Source organism: Mytilus trossulus, chromosome 12 (genome assembly GCF_036588685.1).
Source record: "Mytilus trossulus isolate FHL-02 chromosome 12, PNRI_Mtr1.1.1.hap1, whole genome shotgun sequence".
Classification (NCBI taxonomy): Eukaryota; Metazoa; Mollusca; class Bivalvia; order Mytilida; family Mytilidae; genus Mytilus; species Mytilus trossulus.
Genome location: NC_086384.1, coordinates 6,119,861 through 6,139,597, shown reverse-complemented (window position 1 = coordinate 6,139,597; position 19,737 = coordinate 6,119,861). Strand labels below are relative to the sequence as shown.

The window sequence follows — 19,737 nt, the reverse complement described above, 5'->3', positions numbered from 1 at the left end:
TACTAATATTTTATCAATATGGAATAATTCAAAATTAATGTTTATTTCTGAATATTAAATTCATTTGTAGTAGGTAGATATATTTGATATATGAGGCTTACAGTTTTATAGTACAAATAATTTTGATTTCCAGAAATGGTATGCTTATCCCCCTTTATCCTACACTGCTTTGAAGCTCTGCAGAAGATAAACATTTGGTTGACCACTGTTCAACACGAATCTTCTGCTTTACATTGTCAAATATGAATAAGTCTGCTAGTCTACATTTCTAAATCATATACATGTAGATAGATAGGACTATAGTTATCTCCCTTTTAATTTTTTTTTATTCATAAATATTTAGAAGGGCAATCTAAATAGAAATGTTCATGCAAAATAAATAAGAATATATCTTTGATTATTTCTGTTTAAAGAAAAGACATGATTTTAAGAGGGATTATTTGTTCACAGTAAAAGTTAAAAGTTATGTGAAAAGTTGTATTCTGCAGTACATCCTTATATATTTTTTATAGATGGATTTAAAGGTGATGCCTACTTGTGGTTGAAGTTACTGTTACCTGGATTTGTGAAGCGTGTTTATAATGTGAAGAGTAAACAGCTGGTTAAATTATTTAGCCAGGTAATAAATTATAATTTATTTATTTACAGATAAAATTGAGTATTAATTAGACATTTTACTTTTATTTTATCCATAGAACAACAAAAAATGTACTCTTCAGCTTTTGTGTGTGTGCCTCAGTGGTTTCTCTGTTTGCATTGGACAGCATTACCCTGTCAGTTTGAGGTTTTATTACTTAGAGAGAAACACTCATGAAACAAGTTCTGTAATGCATATATGTATGCCTTCATGTAAACAGTAAAATAAAAATGAAATCAACCTTAAGGGAAAACATCATAACTATCCAAAAAGTATATTTCAAAGTCATAATAAAGGAGAACAGATGAAATTAATCAGTCTTGTTTCCCATATTAAATTTTAAAAAACCAATCTAAAAAAATGATTAATTTCCCATTTCACACATATGCATTAGTCGGGTCTCAGTTTTATGTTGTTTTTCCATATATATTTTTTTATAGATTTGCCTCCAATTGGCTTTATCTTGTACATGTATTATGAAGGTCAAACTGTATTGTCTACATTTATTTGCAGATTTTTAGTACATCTCTAGAAGAAATGGTTGAAGATCTTAATCAGGTAAATCTTTTTAAATAATGTTCTCTAATTTTTGTAGTGTTTTCACATTTCTCGTCACTAGTAAAATATCTGTTTTCAGCAAAGGATTTGTCATATTTATTTTATGACGTAAAATTCCTTGAATACATTTTTCTGCAAATCTTTGAAAAGGAAGGATAAAAATCATTAGAGAAACAGATTCCTACACTATACAGTCGGAAAGCAAGCCCTTAGAAACGACCGTTGTTGCTACTTTCTTAAGACAACAATGGAACTGATATTAAAACCCGCCATGCTGAAATTGCTATAATATCGCGATTTTGTTTTTGGCGCCAATTTAAAAGTTTATCCTTTTTGTCGAGCCTTCGACTTTAGTCGAAAAAGCAAGACTAAGCGATCCTACATTCCTTCGTCGTCGGCGGCGTCAACAAATATTCACTCTGTGCTTAAAGTTTTTGAAATTTTAATAACTTTGACAGAAGCTTGTTAATGATCATAAGATAGTATTCAGAAGAAAATTTTGTAAAAATAAAATTCCATTTTTTCTGTATTTTACTATAAATGGACTTAGTTTTTTCTGCGGGGAAACAAAACATTCACTCTGTGGTTAAAGTTTTTAGAATTTTAATAACTTTCTTAAACTATCCTGGGTTTGTACCAAACTTGGACAGAAGCTTGTTTATTATCATCAGATAGTATCCAGAAGTACATTTTGTAAATAAATAAATCCATTTTTTCCATATTTGACTTTTAAATGGACTTAGTTTTTTCTGCAGGGAAACAAAACATTCACTCTGTGGTTAAAGTTATTAAAATTTTAATAACTTTCTTAAACTATTCTGGGTTTGTACCAAACATGGACAGAAGCTTAATTATGATCATAAGATTGTATCCAGAAGTAAAGTTTGTAAAAAGATTACTCAGTTTTTTTTCTGTAATTTACTTTTAAATGGACTTAGATTTTCTTACAATCATAAAATAGTAATGAGGAATATTTTTATTGATTTTTTTCCTCATTGTTGTTGAGCCTGTGATATACAGCAAAAATAGGCGAGACACTGGGTTCCGCGGAACCCTTACAAATTTTTTCAGTTTCCTACTTGCCATTAGGGTCTAAAATAGATTTATTTCGATTTGTTAACCATAGATTTTATTATCAAAAGGAGAAAAAATTCTCAAACATGTCAAATGGCCGTCTTTTAACAATCCGGGCTCCTGTAATGCCGATGATAGTTCTTTAAAATTATTTTCTTCTATTTTTGCATATATATATTAACAAAGACTATATTTACTATTCAAACAATTAATAATACATATTTCAAAATTTAAAAAAAGCATCAAGTATAACGTTCTATCACCCCTTGGGACCCGGTTTGAACTAAATTCCAAAGAAAGAAATTTTTTGACATTGTAGTATTTCGGTCTTACACATTGCTGTCACCTTGCATCTGAACACAGTAAATGTACACATAGTATGTTTGTTTGAAAAAGTAATGGCGAGATCAGCTGTGAATATTTGACTAGATTAATTATTCTCTTTAAGTCAGTGAAATGTATGACTTAACTAAAACAAGGTAAGGAAATCTTATACAAGCATGACTTTGCACAAACTTTACTGCTTTAGATGACCGACATACAACTCATTCGTTGTTTACAATAATATATGTGTTTTGTGATAAAGGAATCCTGCAAAAGTAAGTGAAAAAGTTTTTTCCTAAATTTGAACTTAGGCAGCCAACAACCATGACAACCATTGGTGGGGGTAGGGGGTGGTGGCTTTTGAGTATTGATTATTTTGAAGAAAAAAAGTTTCCAATTTTTGGATAAAAAATAATTTGTTTTTGACCGTGAGAAAAAAAATGTTTGTTTTACCCTCAGCTGCCATTAAATGAAATGCTAAAATTGGAAGAGAAGAATTGTTTTCAACTTGTCAGGAAAAAAATCCATAGTTCCCCCCCTCCCTGAAAACAAATGGTTGCTGCCTTCAAACAATCTCTTTCAGAGTATCATTTCAATCAATCTTATTCAAAACATTATCATACTGACATTAATTTTGACTTGTGATCTAAAAAAATAATTGTTGACTTAGTCCCCAGAAACTGCTGTGAAATACTTTAATTTATATAAATATAAAAATGCATATAGAAAAAGAAAAATATTACTGAGTCTATTTTAATCTTATTTATTTCAAGCCCATGATTAGCACCATTAATTTATTGGTTAAGTGTGGGTTATTTGAGTCCATTCATTAGAACTATAACTTGCATGAAATCAATGAGAACATTTATTGTTATATTTAGTTTGTTCATAGATTCTACAAGGATTGCAAACTTATTTTCCTTTTATTTAAAACAATACAAATTTTATATTCAGAATGCTTTCATTATGATCTCTTTTAAGTTTAAATGAAAAAGGTAGGACCTACTTGCAAGTGTAAGTAATGAAAAGGAACTCCTGTTTTATCATTTTAATACTGTCTTGATACATTATTCATGAATATTTAGACTACCCCTTGTATAAATTGAGTAGACATTTATTTCTGTGTTAAAATAATTTAGTTGCAGCAGTAAAAATACTTACCAAAACATGAATATTAAATTAACTCTTGGAATATTAAATTAATAATAAATAATTAACCCTATTATGGCACATAAGGACACATCTAGGGCCTATTTTACTGGGACTGAGTTCTGAAAAGTGATAAAATGTGTTTCTCTATTTATTTGGCACATGTTTACAGGTAAGAAGATTATTTTTAATAATATCCACTTGTAAATAACAGCATATGGTGTTTGATATAACAATAGTTTGTTCATGATAGTGTCAAACAAAGGGACGTAACTCGTGAATTACCGTCGCCCCCGCTTCGTCAGAAATATCGACACATCTAACTGGCACATTTGCGTATCTTAGCATATCAACTGGCACAAATTTGACATATCATAGTCCAAGTTATGATACATAACATAATTTAAATTCAGCATAGCTTCCCGAGAAGTTAAGAAAGAAAATTACGATTTTAATTTTCTGTGACCAATTTTTTTCGTCAACACCTTGACTTTAAAGACACATTTGAGAGAAAAATGAGTGGAGTTATATATTTCTTATATACTCAAGAATGTTCACTTTAAAGGAAAATAGTTTTAATTCATGCAAAATGCTACAAATTCAAAAAAACAGCTTAACTTTTTTTGGTAAAAATATGCCCATATATGGTAATCACATGACGTCCATTGTTGCTTTAAGAAATGGGGTCAAACCGGGGTCAGCTTTCCGACTGTATAACTTGTGTATAATGATATTTCTCAACTCTCAACAATTAAATTTTAATGAATTAAAAAGCTCGGCCAGCCTCACATAAATGAAAAATTCACTGTCTACAGAGGAGAAATATTATAACACACTTGTAGAAATCTTTATATAATAGTAAATTCATGCATTTTCTGTACATTTCCTTTGTCACAATATTTATTTCATTAAATCATGGTAATAGGGATTGTTCAGTGACTCATTTAAGCAGATTTATCCAGGTCAACTAGTGTAACTCATTCATAAAAAACAAATCCAGGTTAGGCTTTGTGTATTAATACCCCCGCTTTAAAAAAGGGGGGGTATACTGTTTTACCTCTGTCTGTTTTCCGTCAGTCAGTCAGTCAGTCCGTCCGTCCTATGAATATTTTTCGTCGCATTTTTCTCAGGAACTACAATACAAGGATTTCTGAAATTTGGTTTCAGGGTTTATCTAAGTCAGCTATACCGTGTGATGCGTTTTCAGATTGATCACTTGACAACTTCCTGTTTACCGAACACTTGTATGATTTTACACATGATAGCCAAGTTGAAAATTTTTGTCACATTTTTCTCAGGAACTACAATACAAGGATTTCTGAAATTTTGTTTCAGGATTTATATAAGTCAGCTATAACGTGTGATACTTTTTCAGATTTATCACTCGATGACTTCCTGTTTACCGAACACTTGCATATTTTTACACTATTAATATTATCCACTTGCGGCGGGGGTATCATCAGTGAGCAGTAGCTCGCAGTTTCACTTGTTTCTGTCTGTTTTATGCATCAATCATACCCAATCTCATTAAAATCTGAAATTTTGATACGCTATAGGGGACTGCACTATAGCGTATCAGAACATCGGATTTTAATGAGATTGCAATCATACCATGTTTTATTGATTTTTGTTATGCATTATAGGGAGATGTAGCAGAAACAGTGAGAATTTTCTTTGAACAAAGTGATACATTACAGCCACAAAAGAAAAGTACTCTTTTATTAAAGGAGGTAAGAAAACGGTTCCATGGTCAAAGATTGATTTCATAGACACTTACATTTTTTATTTATTTCATATTTACTTTTAAAAGATGAAAATCTAGTACACAATGAAGTTCTAGTTTTGTATTCTGTGTATCGGTATATGCAGCATAGGTAATATTTAATTTCTCTTAGATAGGACCCTGCAATAATTAAAGTTAACAAAACTTACTTGAGGTGGTACCCAACACCTTCACTAAATTAATTTGGCTCGTTTAATTTTCATAAAACTTTGACAAATTATTTACTTTGACCCTTTTACAAAAATATCAAAAAATCAAAAAATTTGAACCAAGCGTTTTATCAGAAAAATTACACTGGTTACATAGCAGTTTGACAAACACTATTTTTGATCATTGTGAAGCTTTATATTGCCATCACAACGCAACGTAATTAAAAGGTTTAGCTGATATTACAGAGTTATCTCCCTGTAGTGTTAGGTACCACCTTAATTTGATTTCTTTGAAAACCAAATTTTGATTCTAACAATAGTGACAAAACTCATGAGCTCAAAGATAAATGGTTCTTGCATCATTATTGATATGTTCCTAACAACATGAACAAGTAAATATCCTAAACTGATTTGGAAAATAAAATGGACAAGGTATTGTTTCTGATATTGAAATTGGACCATGTACAGTATTTTCGATTGATTCCCACATATTATAATTAAGGTGGTACCTAACACTACAGAGAGATAACTCTGTAAAATCAGCTAAACGCTTTAATGACATTGTGTTGTTAAGGCAATATTAGGCTTCTCAATGATCAAAATAAGTGTTTGTCAAACTGCTATATAACCAGTGTAATTTTTCTGATTAAACTGTTGCTTCAAATTTTTTGAAATTTTTGTCAAAGGGTCAAAGTAAATATTTTGTCAAGATTTTAAGAAAATTAAAGAGCCAAATTAATTTTAGATAAGGTGTTGGGACCTTAACTTCAGCAGCAACATCATTTTGTATGTTGATCATATATACCTGATATATTATTGGTTTGAAAGTCAACCAGGGAAACAGGTTTATATGTAAACCCTATTTAGTTATGACTTGGTGTTTTATCTAAAACAATTTTATAAAATAAAAGATAATTGCCTATGAATGGATACAGTACCCTTTTACTCTACATTTCAGGTTGACGATTATTTGGAGGACCTGTCCAATGTTACAAAAGAAGATGACCAGCTAAGAATTTTAAAGAAAGTTACAAAAAGGTAGTTTTAATTTGTACAATTAAGGAATTGATAAAACAACTGCAAAAGTTTTTAAAAAATATTTGATAATCCTTTTAAAAACAGATGTGAAAAAAGATGTTTGTATCTGAATCTTATGATAATTTCAATTTAAAGTGGTACCTAACACTACAGGGAGATAACTCAGTAAAGTCAGCAAAACGTTTTAGTTTCTTTGTGATGTATAGGGAATATTAAGCTTCTCAAAGTTGGTGTTTGTCAAACTGCTATATAACCAGTGTAATTTTTCTGACAAAACGGTTGGTTCAAAGTTTTGGAAATTTTTATATTTTTGTTACTTTGACAAAATTTTATGAAAATTAAACGAGCCAAATTAGTTTTAGTGAAAGTGTTGGGTACCACTTTAAGAATTGAACAACTAGTTCTGACTGGCATAGTGATCTTAGTAGATCATCAGCCGTGAGCAATTACACTGAGAGATTATGAATTGCCATTTTTCTGGCTATAGGATATTGGTTTTCTGTGTACTACCTGTCTTTTACCAATAGAAAATAGAAATTTAAAAAAAGGGTCCCCATGATATAGGCAAGAACGCTGAAAGTGGATTTAAGTACTAAGCATGCTAAGAAAAAACCGAAGCCAACTTTATAATAGATTTTTTTTCTGGTAAAATGGAGAATCGTCTATTGCACGTGCAGTATACATTCTTTGAATGTATGTTTGTACGTATAATTATGTTGAATTGCTTTTTCTGAAGTATCTTCCAAGTGGTTAGGCATTGTAGAAAAATGTCTTTAACTTTTTTTTTTATTGTCAAAATTTTATTTTATATTATTTTGGTTGTATCAACATTTTTAGGCTTTTTATTTTTTTGACATTTCACTGCCAAAATTTATTTTATTTCTTAAATCTAGCTGCACAATGTTGGTCATATTAAAAACTTTTGTACAGGTTGATAACTTAATTTGTTTTTATGCATTCCACTTGGTATATATAGTATTTAGATAATATAATATCTCTTATATCTTTTTTTTTATCAGTGATCGACTTATCCAGAGTAATTGGGTTATCATACTATAGATACAGGAGTGAATCTAAAAAAATGATACTAGTTCACAATAAATTGATTATGATTTTTTTTTCTTCAGATGTTCATCCAATGATTTAAAGATGTTTGTGAGGTTGATTAAACATGACTTGAGAATTAATGCAGGAGCAAAACACATGTAAGGATATGTTTTATATTTTTAATGACAAAATTTAAAAAAATTATTTATACATGTGCATACATGTCAACTTATAGTCTCTAGATTTATTTTGGTTATTGATGTCATAAGGTTGCTGTCTCATTGATGTATACCACACAATAAAAATCACAAAAAATACTAAACTCTGAGGAAAATTCAAAATAGAAGGTCCTTAATAGGGGGTCTCATTGGGGAGTTCGGATCCCGCTTACTGATTTGTCATATTCCCGTATCCGGCTTACACTATATACGTAAGCAATTCTCATTTTTTTGTCATTTCCCGGGTCCCACAAGACCTCATTTCCCGTTTTCACGACACAATAATTTGACTTTCACTTTTCACGCTTACAAAAAATAGGCAATCCTCTGTCACGCTTAGACTCCAATGAGACCGACTAAATAAAATGGCAAAATCAAACGATCAAACACAGCCAACAAATGGACAACAACTGTGATATTCCTGAAATGGTACAGGCATTTTCCTATGTAAAAATTGGTGTATAAAACCTGGTTTTAAAAATAGCTAAACCTCTTACTTGTATGACAGTCACATACAATTCAAAAATATTGACAATGATGTGTGAACAAATCAAACAGGCGGATAAGTTAAAATGTAATCTCCGGGTGTTACAAACCAAATATGAAAATACATGATGAGAAATCCTAGAAAAACACATGTATAAATAGTACAAATATTAAGGTGGTACCTAACACTTTCACTAAAATTAATTTGGCTCGTTTAATTTTCATAAAATTTTGACAATGTATTTACTTTGACCCTTTAGCAAAAATATAAAAATTTCAAAAATTTTGAACTAACTGTTTTGTCAGAAAAATTGCACTGATTATATAGCAGTTTGACAAATACCAATTTTTATCATTGAGAAGCTTAAAATTCCCTTTACAACACAACGTAATTTAAACGTTAAGATGACTTTACGGAGTTATCTCCCTGTAGTGTTAGGTACCACCTTAAGTTTCAGTTATTCAATTGAAAAGATTATTGAAACAATGACTGAAAAACAGGAAGGATATCTGGAGATACAAGTTATCTGTCATCTTAAAAACATTTTTTTTCTTTTTAAATTAGCTTAGATGGATTAGATGAAAATGCTTATGCTGCTTTCCAAGCTTCCAGGGACTTGAAGGATGTTGTAGAGAGAGTAATGGAAGGAAGGGATGGCTCCAAACCAGGAATGAGTAAAAAACTCAGTGTACGAGCATCACTTATGACTCCTGTATTACCAATGTTGGTAGGTGACTGAGTTTGAACTATTTACATAAAGTCTGAGCGTTGAATTTAAAATCAATTTCATAATACTCTTTATTTCAAATTTGGATATGATTAAAAAGAGAGCTGATGCATAGAAAAATCTTATGGAATAGATGCACAGTTCACTTGTTGACTGAGGGCATATGTGGTCGAGTGGTCTAAATAGTTAATTCTGTAATCACTAGCAAGTCAACACTGAGGTTGTGAGTTTGAACCCTGCTCGTGAGGTTGCATGTGACTTCAATCAAAATTGACTAGGATTGGCAGTTTTCCTAACGAAGGTCGATGAAGGTTGGTGGATTTCTGTGGGAACTTTGACTTCCTCTACCATTAAAAAACTTCCATCCACATATTAGCCAAAAAGTGGTGTTAAAACACTAAAAATCAAAAATCAAATCACTTGTTGACATTATTTAACTACTTGTAATATTGTAGGCAGAGGCTTGTAGATCAGTGGAGTATGCCATGAAAAAATGTCCAAATGGAATGTATGCTGAGATAAAGTATGATGGAGAAAGAGTTCAACTCCATAAAAAGGGAGATAAATTCTCCTACTTCAGTAGAAGCTTGAAACCTGTACAGCCCCATAAGGTACAGTTTTATAGAGAAAAGGCATGTACATACATGTATATTACTCTATACATAAATTTTATGAATAAAACTATTATAAATTTCATAAAACAATAAATTCGGGGAATTGGCCTGATTTATGGACCGTGAACAGTGATTACATGTATTATACATGTATATTGATGCACTGCCCAGTTTATATAGCATGATTGGAGGATAACATTGAGAATGGAAATGGGCAATATGTTAAAAAGACAACAACTTGACCAAAGAGCAGGTAACAGCTGAATATATTTTTTATGCCCCACCTACGATGTTTTCTGGTCTGTTCTTCCGTTTGTCCGTCCGTCCGTCTGTCCCGCTTCAGATTAAAGTTTTTGATCAAGGTAGTTTTTTATGAAGTTGAAGTCTGATTGACTTCAAACTTGGTACGCATGTTCCCTATGATATGATCTTTCTAATTTTAATGCCAAATTAGAGTTTTTACCCCAATGTCACGGTCCACTGAACATGGAAAATGATAGTGCGAGTGGGGCATTCGTGTACTGGGTCACATTATTGTTGTATTCAATTATTGTTTGATTGTTAAAAAGTACCAGAGAAAAACATTTCAGGTTTTACTAGAGCCTTTCTCCTTATATTTGTAGTTAGTTAGGCTCTGCACTATCATTGGACCAAAAACAAAAAAACGTTATCCTTACTATGACTTTTGTTATATATATATTTTTTAATCTGCTTTTTTTAGGTGCAGCATTTTTCTGAGTTCATTCCAAAAGCATTTCCATCAGGAGATGACCTCATTCTCGATGCTGAAGTTTTATTGGTGGATACAAAAACAAGCAAGCCTTTACCTTTTGGTTCTTTAGGGGTGCATAAGGTATTATAACTGTCAAATTCATTACTCATGATACAAAAACAAGCAAGCCTCTACCTTTTGGTTCTTTAGGGGTGCATAAGGTATTATAACTGTAAAATTTTTTACTTGCCTTATAATACATTATGTTATAGCATCTTATGTGTTTTTGTGTGTATTAAAAATAATAATTAATGGTATGGATAAATGTTTTATGAAAAAAGTTATCTATAAACTAGAAGAAAATTAAAAACTTAAACCTAATAGGGCAAGGTACATTTTGGGCTTTATATGGCTTGTGAATTTAACAAAAATAAAATTTTGTATGATATCATTATTTATGTATTATGAATTTATTTAAACTTAGGTATTAAAATAAGGAGATGTGGTATGTCAATAAGAGAACTCTCCATGTAACCTGAATATAGAGATTATATTAAAACAATTAATTTATACTTGCTATCAAAACTTAACTGTGATATCATTAAAGTAATGTTATTTGTTTATTTGCCAAATTAAAAAAAAATACTTTCAGGAATATTTTGGTTCAATTAACAGTGAGCAGGTGATAAAAGGAAAAATAGCCTACTTAGACATGCTATATTTATATAAAATATATTTTAGAGACATTTTTATTTATTTAAGAAGTCCTCATATTTATCTGTTAATTTTCATCTAAAAACAAATGATTATCAAAGATTTTTTTTATCTGAAACCGAAACCAAATCGTATACATCATTGTACATATTTCTTTTCTTAAATGATGATGACTGTCAGGATATTTACAAACCTTTTGCTTACAAGTGATGACTTAGAGATCCTGCTGAAGTATAAGTTAGCTACAAGCCATATAAACAATATTTAAATTTACTCATTAATGCCTTGGGTTGTTAATTTGTTTAGGTTCTAAAGGTTTATATTCAATTTATATTTTACAGAAAGCTAAATTCCAGGATGCACAAGTGTGTTTGTTCATATTTGATTGTCTGCATTTAAATGGAGAAAACATAATGCAAAAGTGAGTCTATGAATAGTATCAGATGATATGTGATTATCAATATGTATTTTAATAAGTGACATTATTGTGTAATTTATATTCCATGAATAAACTTCTTCATCTCAACAAACCTACTGCAATAGAAATGTTCAACTACTTTAAAAATGGCTTTTGGAGAAAAAAAGAGCAGTTATATATAAAATATATATGGTATTCATAAAGGCGTGCATATATAAATTTCTATTTCTGTTTACTAGTCTGTCATTTAAATGAAACAGCTGATTGATATTATTCTTTATGATAAATTGACAAGAGGTTTTACTGTAATTACAGACCTATCAAATCTTTAAGATAAATTGACAAGAGGTTTTACTGTAATTACAGACCTATCAAATCTTTAAGATAAATTGACAAGAGTTTTTACTGTAATTACAGACCTATCAAATCTTTAAGATAAATTGACAAGAGTTTTTACTGTAATTACAGACCTATCAAAGAAAGACGTAGAGTTCTTCACGATGAGATGACAGAGATAAAAAACAGGATAATGTTTTCAGAGATGAAACTCATCAAAGTAAGTGATGATATGTAAGATAGTGCAATAGTCATAAAGTTCTTAGATATGTGATCTGTGTTATTGAAGAAATTCTGTTTAAATACCTGTTATCCTTTATTAAAAAAAGTGTGTCGTTTAGAAGGAATAAAAGGAGGTAATGAGTAAAGGTTATTGAGAAAGCATGCTTAAAACACAAATAACTAAACATCATCTTGGTGTCAATATGGCCTTCAACAATAGGCAGACAAAGACATTACATAATTTTAAGTAATAAAATAATGTAGACATGTTATTTGTTGGACTCAGTGAATTCTTTAAAATAACCCTTGTCAGTTTTCATAATATGATATCCCTACAGCCTTTTAAGGGGCTTGAACATAATCAATTATTGTACATTATAATTTTTAGCTCACCTGGCCCAAAGGGCCAAGTGAGCTTTTCTCATCACTTTGTGTCCGGCGTCCGTCGGCGTCCGTCGTCGTTAACTTTTACAAAAATCTTCTCCTCTGAAACTATTGGGCCAAATTAAACCAAACTTAAGCTCAATCATCATTGGGGTATCTAGTTTAAAAATTGTGTCCGGTGACCCGGTCAACCAACCAAAATGGCTGCCATGGCTAAAAATAGAACATAGGGGTAAAATGCAGTTTTTGGCTTATAACTCAAAAACCAAAGCATTTAGAGCAAATCTAACAGTGGGTTGAATTGTTTATCATGTCAAGATCTATCTACACTGAAAATTTCAGGTGAATCGAACAACCGGTTGTTGGGTTGCTGCCACTACATTGGTAATTTTAAGGAAATTTTGCTGTTTTTGGTTATTATCTTGAAAAATATTATAGATAGAGATAAACTGTAAACAGCAATAATGTTCAGCAAAGTATGATCTACAAATAAGTCAACAGGAACAAAATGGTCAGTTGACCCCTTAAGGAGTTATTGGCCTAAATAGTCAATTTTTAACCATTTTTCGTAAATCTTAGTTATCTTTTACAAAAATCTTCTTTTCTGAAACTACTGGGCCAAATTTAACCATACTTAGCCACAATCATCATTGGGGTGTCTTGTTCAAAAATTGTGTCAGGTGACTTGGTCAACTATTCAAGATGGCCACCACAGCTTAAAATAGAACATAGGGGTAAAATGCAGTTTTTGGCTTATAAATCAAAAACCAAAGCATCAAGAGCAAATCTGAAAAGGGTAGAATAATTTATCAGGTCAAAATCTATCTGCCCTGAAAATTTCAAATGAATCAAAACAAACCGTTGTTGGGTTGCTGCCCCTGAATTGGTAATTTTAAAGAAATTTTGCTGTTTTTGGTTATTATCTTGAATAATATTATAGATAGAGATAAACAGTAAACAGCAATAATGTTTAGCAAAGTAAGATTTACAAATAAGTCAACACGACCAATTTGGTCAGTTGACCCCTTTAGGAGTTACTGCCCTTTATAGTAAATTTTCAACATTTTTCATAAATTTTTGTAGATTTTTCGAAATTATTTTCCACCGAAATTACTGGGCCAAGTTCATTATATATAGAGATAATTGTAGCATGAAGAATTTTCAGTAAAGTAAGATCTACAAACACATCACCATCATCAAAACACAATTTTGTTATGAATTTATCTGTGTCCATTGTTTAATATGCACATAGACCAAGGTGAGCGACACAGGCTCTTGAGAGCCTCTAGTTGTTATGCCCCACCTAGGATAGTAGAGGGAATTATGTTGTCTGGTCTGTGCCTCCATTGCAGACATGGGGTAATTGAAATATGTAATTGTAATTGACTGTAATTAATTACAATTTATCATGTAATTGAATGTAATGTGTAATTGAGCATTTTTTTCAATTACATGTAATTGAATGTAATTAATTAATTACATAGCCAAAATTGCCTGTAATTGACAATTACTTTTCAATTACAAGTCAATTACATTTGAAATTTTGGATCAAAAGATTAAATCTTGTGTTTTCTCAAAAAATTATTAAAAGCAATAATCTTAACAAATGTTGTAAGCTGACAAAGAAAAGCCTTCACAGTATACTTTCTGTATTAACACAACCATGGTAGATTCTTCATTTTGTATTGAATGATAAAAAAAATGTAGACACATGCCATAATTTTAGAAGAAACCACTAGGAAGTCACTGTCTTGACCTTAATTAGTAGATTTAGATAGATATTTTAAGACATTGATTTAACATAATTAACTTTATTCAAGGACTTAAATAACCAATAAATATAACCTCTGGCTATTTGTTTTATTACAAACTATATAATGACTGTTTTTATAACAGTTATGTTAAACAGATATAAGGCTAATTAGAGAGAGATAAATATACCCCTAGGGCCTATAGGTACATGTTTAAATTCTTGAAGGGATAATGCATATGACAAAATCTCACTTGCAAAATTTGTTCACTATATATATGAATGTTGAAAGAAAACATTTTATCAGATTTAAAAATGAGCTTCAAGAGTGTACTGGAACATTTTACTGTTCCTGATGACTTCCAAAATGGAAATACTTTCAAAGGAAAATGTATGCATTGTGGCACCCTCATTAGTGGAAGTTATAAAGTTACATCCAACTTTGTTACACATATGAAGGTAATACTATATAAGAATTTTAAAAATTAATAAATTCATAATGCTTCTTTTTCATTTCTAACCAGATTTCATTTATCTTATATCCTCTAATAGCTTACATTTAAATTTGGAAAATATTTTGTTTATTAAATTAATTAGTTGTGATTAAAACTAAATTTTATTTTTGTTTTAAGAAGTCAGATTTCTAAATCACTTATTTAAGATAAATAATTTGAATAAGCTGGGATAAAAATGAAAATCATTTCAAAAAATAAAAAATAGTGCTCTTTTTTTGTATCATTTACAATCAAATAAATTTAAATAAATGTAAAATTTCAATAGGTAAATTAAAACAATTTAATATTTTCAAGATATTAAATAAGGCCTTTTGTAATTTTCAGAGAAAACACAGAGATTTGTACATTCTGCATTCTGAGAATAAAGAAATTCAACCAACATTGACACAATGCATAAAAAAAAGTGTAAAATATTCACCGTCTGATCCAAAACAGTTAGAAATGACAAATGCTCTTATAATGTTCATAGCTGGGGATCTTTTACCACTCTCTATTGTCAAAAGTGAAGAATTTAAAAACTTGATGGAAAAAGCTGACACTAAGTATCAAGTGCCTAGCAGAAAGCATTTATCTTCGAAACTTCTACATGAAAAATCGGTTGAAATAAAAAATAACCTTGTAAATACTCTTAAAAGAGCTGAAAGTGTGTGTTTAACCATTGATCTCTGGTCTAGTAGACAAATGAGAGGATTTTTGGGAATCACAGGCCACTTTATTTTGGACTGGGCTATGAAGTCTGTCATGATATGCTGTAAACGATTCACGATGATGGTCAAATGTAATGGGAAAATGCTTAAATAAGTTATATGACACAATACAAAAATGTATATACTAGTTGAACACTGTCTAATTGTTATAACTATAGAGCAATGTATAATACTTATGTACATATCATAGAATAAATGCATGTTTTCAATGTTTTATCTTAATTTTCCTTTCAAATGTAATTGAAGTAATTAATTACATTTGCCAAGTAATTGGAATGTAATTAATTACATTGGTAAAAAAAGTCAAATGTAATGTGTAATTTAATTGAAGATTTTGTAATTGTAATTGAATGTAATTAATTACTTTCAAATGTAATTGACCCCATGTCTGCTCCATTGTTCTGTTTGTTCTTTTGTCCGTTCATATGTCCATGCGTCAGTTTGTCCTGCTTCAGGTTAAAGTTTTTGGTCAAGGTAGTTTTTTGATAAGTTAACTTAGTACACATGTTCCCCATGATATGATCTTTCTACTTGTAATGCCAAATTAGGGTTTTGACCCCAATTTCATGGTCCACTGAACAAAGAATAAATGGTGCGAAGCTCAGGTTAAAGTTTTTGATCAAGGTAGTTTTTGATAAAGTTGAAATCCAATCAACTTAAAACTTAGTACACATGTTCCCCATGATATGATCTTTCTAATTGTAATGCCAAATTAAAGTATTGACCCCAATTTCACGGTCCACTGAACATGTAAAGTGCGAGTGAAGCATTTGTCTACTATGGACACATTAATGTTCGTAGTCAAATTGACAAGAAAAATATCATAGTTTTGAAGAAAAAAAAACTAACTGACAATTGTACAAAAATGAGTGAAAGTGTATTGTCTAAACAACCAAAAAAAGGTGGTACCTAACACTACAGGGAGATAACTCTGTAAAATCAGCTTAACATTTTAATTATGTTGCATTGTTAAGGGAATATTAAGCTTCTCAATGATCAAAATAAGTGTTTGTCAGACTGCTATATAACAAATGTAATTTTTCTGATAAAATGGTTGGTTCAAATTTTTTGAAATTTTTATATTTTTGTCAAAGGGTCAAAGTAAATACTTTGTCAAAATTTTATGAAAATTAAACGAGCCAAATTAATTTTAGTGAAGGTACCACCTTAATATAGAAAAAAACATTTCCTTTTTATTATCAGGATCCAGAAGACCTGCAGGATATGATGAATGATGTATTTAGACAAGGATTGGAAGGTCTGGTGTTGAAAGATTTAAAAGTAAGATACAGATATGTTATACTTCTTCATTCAGTATTTACTACTGGACTAGATAGGAAGGCTAAGAGTGCTCGACCAGTTTTGGGGACTTTGTCTTGTTTTGCACTGATATGTATGTAACTGACATACTGTAAATTCAGAAATTATTGCGTGATTTTATTATTGCGATTTTGTCATTTTACACTTGAATGCGATTTTAATTTTTACGATTTTGAGAAAAGTCATGCTTAATTCAGTTAAAATATTACAAAATACGAGTTTTAATTATTGCGTTTACAGCTCAGTCGCATTATTCGCAATAATAAAAACATCGCAATAATTTCTGAATTTACAGTATATAGTTTATATAATACTGTGGATTCATTTTTTCATGGGTACTAAATTTGGTTGATTAAGGAAAACTTGTATTTTCGTGGATGTTTGATTTCATGTCTCCATACAAGCCTGAAATTTGTTATTCGTTGAACATTTAATTTCATAGTTCACCTATACAAATGAAATCAATGAAATATTAATCATAATGAATCCACAATATACAAATAACACCACGAACACCACCTCAGTATTTGAACTTGTATAAAACTGAAATAAAACAGGTATTTTGTATTCCTTGTTTATTTACAATTTCAATTTATAATGCTCTTTTTATAAACGTTTCTTTAATGTTCTTTGTGTTTTTATTACAGTATATTATTTTCATGCATACTTTAAATTTCCAGAGTATATATGCCCCAGGAAAGAGACATTGGTTGAAAGTGAAGAAAGATTATTTACAAGAAGGAACAATGGCTGACTCAGCAGATTTAATTGTCCTTGGAGCTTATTATGGTACAGGGAATAAAGGTCAGAAAAAAAATCAATTTATTTTCATTCACTTTGTTTTTTTTTTATGAATATGTATATAAATGCAATATCAATGTAGTTATTTTGAAATGGACTTCCTTTCTCAATTTTATTAATAAAAACACCAGGCTGCATAAATGCCTATATAGAAAATTTGCATTTTCACATGTGATCAGTGAAAACAAGAACTTTACATTATATAATGATGAGTCCACTCATTTGATCATTAAACTATTAGGTATTATCAAACAAACCTTATTTTAACATCTCCTCATTTTCATTTTAATACCAAATTTGAACAATATCACGACAGTTTTGGCATGCAAATATTTTTATTTCTTAGTAGAAAAAATAAACAGAAAATAAAAGTGGGACATTCATAGTCAAGAGATAGATAGCCAAATCTTCTTTAATTATGAATTTCACAGTGGCATCAGTTTTTTATTCAATTTTATAATATACATTTGTGATAACTACAATTTATATATTATATTATTATTTTAATCTGTTCCTTTCTTTTATTACAGGTGGTATTATGTCCATATTTTTACTTGGAGCATATGACCCCCACACCAAGAAATTCTGCACAGTAACAAAATGTCACAGTGGTTTTGATGACAAGACGTTAGACGAATTGCAGAAAGAACTTGATGTTGTCAAAATCGGCAAAGATGCTTTAAAGGTTCCAAGCTGGTTGAACGTGAACAAGAACTTAATCCCAGACTTTGTGGTCAAAGATCCTAAAAAGTCACCAATCTGGGAAATCATGGGAGCAGAGTTTAGTCAATCTTCTGCCCATACAGCTGATGGTATATCAATAAGATTCCCAAGAATCGCTAAAGTTAGAGACGATAAAACTTGGGAGAATGCTACTGATGTTCCAAGGTTAAAGGTCAGTTATATAAAAAAAAAAAATCTAGATTTAACATTTATAAAATGTAAATATTAATGACAATCTTGGATATTTTGTTTGGATTTGTTGCTGCTATTAATTTATCTTTGTTATTTTATATCCAATTTTAATGCGTGTGTGGTACATATTTTAAGTGATCATTTTTTTTTTTGCCATCTTTAACATTTCATGCATTTCTATTTTTCAGGATATAATATTTGGTCAAATCTGGTCAATTGTCAAATTATTCTTATCTGGCAATGTATTTTGGCATAAGTGTAGAAAAAGTCTATTTCCATAATAATTTTATTTCAGATATTGTTTAAAAAGTCCAAAGAGACATCAGACATGTTTCCTCCAAAGAAAGGGAAATCCCCTGCAGCCACACCAAAAAAGAAGAAAATCGGAGATGATGACGATGATAGTGGTAGTGAAACAGAGGATGATGGGAATAATAATGGTTTTGAGACCCCTCCAGCCACACCCACTAAAGGGAAACTACCCATTAAGAAAGAGATCGCAGATGATAAGGTGACATTAACACCCACCAAGGCCACTCCCATTAAAGGAAAATTTCCCATGAAGAAAGAAATCTCAGATGATGAGATGACAGAAACACACACAAAGGCCACTCCCACTAAAGGGAAATCACCAATGAAACGTCAAGCCTCAGATGTTGATGATGAAAGAGAACACAAACCATCATCAGCTAAGAAGAGCAAGGTATAGAAACTCCTACCTTAAGATACAGAGGTCAATAAAGGAAGCTTAACACTAATATTTGTTGTGTCTGAAATGTTTTCAGTGATTAAATTTCATTAGAAATAATCATTCCAAAAAATTGAAAAACTGGGATGAGGAATACATAAGCATATCAGTAGCTACTTGTAAAAAAGTCATCCAAGGTTATTACAGATTTCCATCATTATTGTAAAAGAGAAATGGAAAAATAGTCAAATCTATCTAAGGTTAACAAATTTAGACCATAGAAGGTTGAATGGATCTTTAAACTGATCAATACATCATAATTATACCTATCCCTGTAAATAAAAGTCGTTTTATTTTATCATACTGATTGCTTGAAAAGTGACTAAACCTAATAAAAATGACTGCTAATCAAATATTTGGATTAATTATAAACAAAATATGTGGTATGAT

General features: G+C 30.4%; 2 protein-coding genes across 2 annotated transcripts in view; both read left to right on the top strand.

The window, feature by feature from the left end:
- Positions 1–19,737, top strand: part of LOC134693335 (DNA ligase 3-like) — a 30,676-nt gene that overhangs the window by 6,809 nt on the left and 4,130 nt on the right. The window contains exons 5-18 of the mRNA XM_063554090.1: positions 513–619; positions 1,151–1,195; positions 5,386–5,472; positions 6,633–6,712; positions 7,840–7,917; positions 9,029–9,191; positions 9,647–9,802; positions 10,527–10,658; positions 11,573–11,652; positions 12,118–12,205; positions 16,767–16,844; positions 17,564–17,687; positions 18,215–18,579; positions 18,895–19,302. Coding sequence (XP_063410160.1) covers positions 513–619; positions 1,151–1,195; positions 5,386–5,472; positions 6,633–6,712; positions 7,840–7,917; positions 9,029–9,191; positions 9,647–9,802; positions 10,527–10,658; positions 11,573–11,652; positions 12,118–12,205; positions 16,767–16,844; positions 17,564–17,687; positions 18,215–18,579; positions 18,895–19,302 — 1,991 coding nt within the window. The remainder of the gene's footprint in view (positions 1–512; positions 620–1,150; positions 1,196–5,385; positions 5,473–6,632; positions 6,713–7,839; positions 7,918–9,028; positions 9,192–9,646; positions 9,803–10,526; positions 10,659–11,572; positions 11,653–12,117; positions 12,206–16,766; positions 16,845–17,563; positions 17,688–18,214; positions 18,580–18,894; positions 19,303–19,737) is intronic.
- Positions 14,331–15,657, top strand: LOC134693482 (E3 SUMO-protein ligase ZBED1-like). Its single transcript, XM_063554317.1, has 2 exons — positions 14,331–14,800; positions 15,181–15,657. Exons 1-2 carry the CDS (start codon positions 14,624–14,626, stop codon positions 15,655–15,657), a joined length of 654 nt encoding a protein of 217 aa, XP_063410387.1. The 5' UTR covers positions 14,331–14,623.

What these genes read in the sequence shown, in the direction of transcription:
- LOC134693482 (XM_063554317.1), top strand. Translation starts at nt 14,624, where the DNA reads ATGTTGAAAGAAAACATTTTATCAGATTTAAAAATGAGCTTCAAGAGT. An exon ending in ACTTTGTTACACATATGAAG is followed by an intron (nt 14,801 to 15,180) that starts GTAATACTATAT and finishes TGTAATTTTCAG; the next exon opens with AGAAAACACAGAGATTTGTA.